This window comes from Magnolia sinica, chromosome 1 (assembly GCF_029962835.1).
Source record: "Magnolia sinica isolate HGM2019 chromosome 1, MsV1, whole genome shotgun sequence".
NCBI lineage: Eukaryota > Viridiplantae > Streptophyta > Magnoliopsida > Magnoliales > Magnoliaceae > Magnolia > Magnolia sinica.
The window spans coordinates 139,268,662-139,275,503 of record NC_080573.1 but is presented as its reverse complement, the minus strand read 5'-3'; the positions used below and the strand labels follow the sequence as shown (position 1 = coordinate 139,275,503).

Sequence of the window (6,842 nt, the reverse complement as noted above, 5' to 3'; positions counted from 1 at the left end):
CTGACCAGCTTGGCCACCCAAAGAATCAAAGCTATATATTTTCTAGTTTCTATGTGTTCCAGTAAATCCGTCCATTTGCAAATAGCTCATGGAACAAGGTGAATTCAGTTGCCAGATCCATCGCCAACCCATGTGCTGGCTCACCCAATCAATGGTTCCAATCACAACCTTTACACAGTAAGGATGTTTTGCTATTCAATATAATGTGGTAAGCTGATCTGACTTAGAATTTTCAATTGGAAGTGGGCCTAATGGAATGGTTGGTTAAGATTTTTCCATCCTTGCTTCACGATGAGGGCATTATTCATGTGGGAAAGGTGTCTAATCCCCCGATACCTCCTTAATAGGCTTAGAAATGTAGTCTAAGATATGGTTTTTTTTTTTACCTTCATTTTTTATTGTTATTATCTTCCAATGGAAATTTCAATGAAGTGCTTTGCTGTCAGCAATAAGAGATTGCAAAAGCAAGTAAACTGATATATGATTAGAAATTTCAGCTACACAAAGCTTGTAACTTGTTGACTGTAATCACTTATGTAATAGATTTTTAGATAGTAGCACTTGATTATAATCAACCAAAGTAATGGTCTATTACCTTGCGCTCATTGCCAATCGTCCGGATAAAGGAGGATTGCATGAGGTTGGGATAAGGCTTTGAGATGAATCCTCACCGTCATTCATGTAGGCAACCCAAATTAGTTAGGATAAGGATCAAATGATGATGATGATGATGATAGATCTTATAAAAGTCCGGCTGGCAGTGACGCAACATAGTGGGCCCCACAAAGCTTCGGTGTTTTAGGTGCTGCTTAAACGGTTCTATCCCTTGAGGGAGTAACAGGAGACGTTGAGGGACAGGGAGAGATGAGCCAGGCCAGGCTGACTCAGCCATATCGCCCGAGTGGTTGAGTCCTGGTTCAGTTGGTCCGGACGCGGATTAGACACTGACAGGTTGAGTAGCGAGAATGGCTACTGAAGTGACGTCACCAAGTTATGTGGACCCCACTATGATGTATGTGTTTTATCCACAACGTCCATTCATTTGGAGATATTATTTTAAGGCATGAACCAGAGAACGAGGCAGATCCAAAGCTTTAGTGGACCCCACCACAGAAAACAGTGGAAAGATTGATGCCCACCGTTGAAACTTTTTTCGAAATCCAACCTGTTCAAAAGTTAACAAAGACATTAAAGAAGGGAAAACACAGATATCAGCTTGATCGAAAACTTTTATGGCCTTTAGAAGTTTTTAATGGTGGTTTCACTCTCCCCACTGTTTTCTGTGGTGGGGTCCACTGGAGCTTTGGATGTGATTCGTTCTTTGGATCGTAACCTTAAATGATCTCTCCAGATGGATGGACGGCGTGGATACAAAACATACATCATGGTGGAGCCTACAGAACTTGGTGACGTCACTTCAGCAGCAGTCTCGCCACTCAACCTGTCAGTAGCCAATCCGCGCCTAGTTGGTCCGGCTCCACCCCATTTTCCCAACCAGTGGTCTCCGAAACAATGGGTGCACGTCAGACGAAACCATGTGTATTAGTCAGATCATCGTTGCTCCGCAGACCATGTATATTTGTATCTTATCCGAGATGAAATTGGACGTCATGGGACACGTTTGTGTCATCCAGATCATTCATTACTTTGGGTGCAAGCATGACTTGCCTCAGAATCAAACTCATCCAATCATCAGGAAGGATGGACCCCCCAGCGAACTCAACATGAATTTCTAACCTACCTAATAAATTGACCAATTTAATTTCTATTGCAAGGCATTAAAACCGTGGTCCCTCTCAGATGAATGGTCCGATCTCTCATATATATTCCAAATGGTCATATATACCGCGATGTCCCCTCTTCTTCACATGCGCTCAGCAGTGGTGCAGAACGTTTAATCCGGTCAAGACGCATGGTTATTTCCGTCAATATGAAAGTCAAAATAAGGAATATTGAGCCCAACCACGCTATCGTACCTCGCGTAGGCACCTACGGCTAACCTCTTGCCAGTGGGTAGTAGTTTAATGAAATCGAACCCGTTCATCAGGTACCTTGCCTCAAATTAACTATGGAATTAAAAAATCATGATGATCCAAAGGTCAGGTAGGACATTCTACAGGAAACACTTGGGATGGGAAGTCCACCATTAGCTTTATGTAAGGCCACCCTAGTCCAATCTTTTAATCAGAATTTCATCAGCATAATAAAAGTATAAGACAATATTCAGGTGGGTCATGTACCTGATGGACGGGGTGGATTTTATGAATGTTAAGTCGTTTCCACAAGTTAAAGAGAGATACCCTGGGTAGGTACGTACGCGAAGTACGCAACAAGTTTTCCTATTCTGCCCGTCCTGCAAGAAAGCCTCGCAGGGGCATTTCGGTCCTTTTCCTATTTTGCTCTCCTCCTTTTCTCCTTCCGATCTCCTTCCCAAGCAAACACCGAAACCATGGTAAAAGCATACACTCAGGAGCATGTCTACAAGCACCCCTGGGAGCGGGTAACCTCCGCATCGTGGCGCAAGTTCACCGATCCAGCTAACGTGCGCACCCTCTCCCACATCCTCGAGGTCGACACCCTGAACCGCCGGCTCGATCCGCAGACCGGCCGGCTCTACACCACCCGCTCCATCACGGTCCACGCCCCTGGCCCGTGGTTCGTCCGCAAGATCGTGGGCGAGGACATCTGCCACTGCGTCGAGTCGTCCGTCGTCGATGCCCGGGCCCGGTCGATGGAGATCACGACCCGCAATGTCAGCCTCCGGAACTTCCTGGAGGTGGAGGAGAAGTCTTGGTATGGACCCCACCCGGAGAACCCGGGCGAATGGACGGCGTTCCGGCAGCAGACGAGCATCCGGTGCAAGCCGCTGTCGGCGCTAGCGTCAATGGCAGAGAAAGTGGAGCAGCGCTGCGCGGAGAGGTTTCTGCAGAACAGCATCAAAGGGAGGGAGGTCATGGAGAGGATCTGTAAGTATCTAGAGGCCGAATCCGGCGGAATCTCGATCTAGGGTTCTTGAATTAGGGCTTCCATAAGATCTGTTATATCTTTCTTCTTCTATTGTTAGATTTTCTTTTTTATGTTTGCTTGAAATGATCGGAATTGATCATTAGAAAATCGATAGAATTGAAGAGAGAGGGAAACAGTACACAATTTTGATATGATAATAAATACCATTTGACTCTGTGTTGTGGATTTTTTTTTCTTATTGAAATGAAGCTTCTGATGATCTGAGGCATAGTATTAGATTGTGTAACCCTTGTAATGAATCCAACGGTTGAGACTGTCTTGCTTTTCTTGATGTGGTCTGTAAGGTCACCAAATTGACAAAGGGACTTTTTCTAAGTTAATGGTGGAGATGGGATGTGTTGCTAGGCGGATCGGTGTCATATCGCTGACCACCGATACGGCCCGTATCACCCCTCTATTGGGCTGTTTTGGCCGATACAGCCGTATCTTTTATGGGTGATATGCACCTGTTTTCGATGATACTTCAAACCTTGCAAGCGATTGATAAAATATGTAGTGCTGAAGGCTTCCAACCAAAAACTGGGACGGAACTGACTATGAAAGATTAAGGTGAAGCCGTTCTCAGTGACATGTATGTGCTTGTGTTTAACGCTATCATTAGAGCCAACGTATTTAGGCATGAAGAACTGAAGTAAATGCCATTACCAGTAATTATATATATATATATATATATATATATATATATATATATATATATATATATATATATATATATTCGATAGATCCATTGCACAACATGGAAAGGTACTTGTGAATGGAGATGAAAATAATTATGCTTTGCTTGTTCCTGAAAATATTCCATCTCCTAGACGTTGACACCAAAGAAGAGTTCGACCCAATGCTTTATTTCTGTCCTAGTTGATCCTGATTCGACATTAGAAGTATATTGATTGTTCTCCAATAACCGAATACATTCCTAGTTGGAGCGATAGTGGCAGTTATAGTTGCAGTAATGTTGATCATTTTTTAGGTGTCAGGGACATTTGCAGTTTCATCTCTGATGAAACTTTTTTACTACTATATCGGGAGTTACTCCACGTATTGCTTGATGTAAAACAGATAGTGGATTTGTTTCTGTCTTTTGTTGAGTCTTTTTCATGGCTCGATAGAGAATTTGATAAGCCAATGATTTTTTTCCGTGTTTCAGAATACGGTTAATATATATATATATATATATATATAGGAAGAGGGAACCAATGAATTCTTCGGGCCTGCCATATTGAATATGACAGGTTTGAGCACCAAAAATATTCTACCTGACATTTAAAGAGCAAAAATTGAAACAGAGCATCTGATTGATGTGCAATAGGAAATATCCACAAAAAGCTGGAATAAATAGTACCTAGACCCATAAACAGGATTCATGCTGTCAACCCCAATTAGCTGTGATAAGGCTTAGATGCTGATGATCCAGACACTGATAAAGTTGGCAAAGGTCTCCATAAATCTCTATACACAAATTCAAAGGGTTTAGAAGCATGATCTTCATATACATGAAACGACAATCATCTAAGTTTACCAAGTTGGCATGTCTCACAAAAATCTCAAGAAGGAATTTTCTTTGGCGAGTTGAGGCCTTGAACCACAAGTTTCACTTATCAGATGAGGGAAGTGTGTAAGCCTTTCTCAGGAGGGGCTGGCATAAAAAGTCTCGAGGCAATAAACGATGCTCTCTTAAGTGGATCTGGAGGTTTGGGGTCGAGGTCAACAGTCTATGGAGGATAGTGATCAATCGGAAATATGGTGTTGAACCATATGGTTGGCAGACCAAAAGTTCCTCATCATACAGAGCTTCTCGCATTTGGAGGTCTATAGCACGTATGAAGGATAAGGTGTGGGAGGGGATTGGATTCTCCCTAGGCAAAGGGGATAGAATTCGTTTTTTGGGATTGGATTCTCCCAAACCTAGCAGGCCTTTGTCCCTCCAAAAACTTATTGGTGGCAAACTGTAATTGCTCAGTTGGAGCTTATGGAGTTTGGGCCCCTCCTTGTAGGCGAAATGTTAAGGAGACGGAGGAAGCAGAATTTCTTCAGCTATTGCAGAAGCTGGAGGGTATCTCTCCTTCCCCAGATAGTCAAGACTCCTTAATTTGGCTCAAAGAAAGGTCAAGTTCTTTCTCCACAAAGTTGTTGTACATCGCTATCAGTCAAGCTTCTTCATCCTCCTCTTTCAGCCACACAGGTTTTGTTTGGAGATACCGAGCCTCTTCCAAAATTGCAGCTTTCGCTTGGCTGGTTGGCAGATATAGGGTCCTTACAGTTGATAATCGGTTAAAAAGGGGAATGATCATTCCAAATATATGCATCCTTTGCGTGAATGATGCAGAATCAGTGAATCATCACTTCCTCTTATGTCCGTTTGCCTTCAGAATTTGGGACAGCATCACGAACTTTTACAATATAGCCTGGGTTATGCCTAGTTCTCTGGAAGTCCTTTTCGAGTCATGGCACGAAGCTATGCCGCATTCTTCAGCAAGGAGAAATTAGAGGAAAGCTTTGTTAGTAGGCCTCTGGACAATCCAGAGGAGAAATGGACGCTGCTTCAGGAACGAGCGAGGATCAGTTCAGTCAGCAATTAGCAGGGTTTTCTCTTTGTCAAGGGACTAGGATCCTGGCTAGAGGCCATCCTTTCTTTTTGATGATTTCTCCTTGTAGCTTTCTTTTTCTTTCTTAATAATATTCTTTACCTTTCAAAAAAAAATAAAAAAAACTACCAGAAATAGGAAAGCCACTTAGATGTGTAAAAACTATGGAGTATCAGCTGCAGGATGTTTAAGTCGATTGTGGCAAATATTCTTTGAGACTTTTATCGTAGAAAAGTTCCAACTCACACTTCTACTTGTCACTTGGAATAGGTAGAGAATGTAGGGAAAAATAACACCTTTTTCAACTATGTGTAAATAAGTAAGATTAATAATATTGAGAGGTTTAATGAAAGATTTCAATTCGATCACTAGCAAGCATATCATCAAACATGTAAAATGTAAAAGAGACCATAATTTTTAACGTTGGAAACTCTCCAATATGAAGGAAAAAAATATGAGATCTAGTCCAGTAATAGATTCACTATGACGATAATGGAAGTATAATTATCAAGAGAACATTATCTCTTGTATGCTCAAATACACCACATAACAACTTTAAAGAGAACACCCTCTATTGGATAACCAAGTACAACACCTAATAACCTTTAAGAGAACACCATCTATTAGATAACCAAATACAACACTTTACAAGTAGATTACAACCATTAAAAAAGAAATAGGTTTCTTATCAAAGAAATTGTAGAAAAGAAACCACCCTTGGAGAAGATGACAGTTGAAACCGGAATTTGTGGGTAGAACCCTCACTTCCGCTGAGGATTCATGGGAATTGTCTCCTGATGCCTGATGTCCGATGTCGTTCTTCATGTAATACCCTCAAACAACTTTGATATATATTCCCCACCATTGTGCAAAAACGCCACATATTACTCTCGAACCAAACACATACACATCTGTTAACACCGGATACGCAGCGTGTTAGAGACCCAGTCGATGTAGTTTGTGAAGATCCACACCGATCGAAATTCATCAGATATGATGACGAAGGTCGTTCCAAAGAAGAAGCATGAGCTTTGTACAAGCTTGGCTGGCATGTGTATAAGGTGAGTTTTGTCTTTGATTGGTTTCCTCCTCATGTGTCAGGAGGTGAGATTGTTGGGAATCCCTTCCCATGCAGAGGTGAGACCCACATGTATACCCAAAAGTGCCTTGCACGTGTGAGGCCCAAGTGAAGGGCATTTTGGTCATTTTTAGGAAGAAGAGCAAGGTACA

The 6,842-nt window shown here is 42.1% G+C and overlaps 1 protein-coding gene across 1 annotated transcript; it reads left to right on the top strand.

The window, feature by feature from the left end:
- The first annotated feature begins 2,364 nt into the window (after positions 1 to 2,364).
- On the top strand, positions 2,365 to 3,196 carry LOC131220941 (uncharacterized). Its single transcript, XM_058215938.1, has one exon. The coding sequence runs from the start codon at positions 2,450 to 2,452 to the stop codon at positions 3,005 to 3,007; it is 558 nt and encodes a 185-aa protein (XP_058071921.1). The 5' UTR covers positions 2,365 to 2,449; the 3' UTR covers positions 3,008 to 3,196.
- The last annotated feature ends 3,646 nt before the right edge of the window (positions 3,197 to 6,842 follow it).

What these genes read in the sequence shown, in the direction of transcription:
- LOC131220941 (XM_058215938.1), top strand. Translation starts at nt 2,450, where the DNA reads ATGGTAAAAGCATACACTCAGGAGCATGTCTACAAGCACCCCTGGGAG.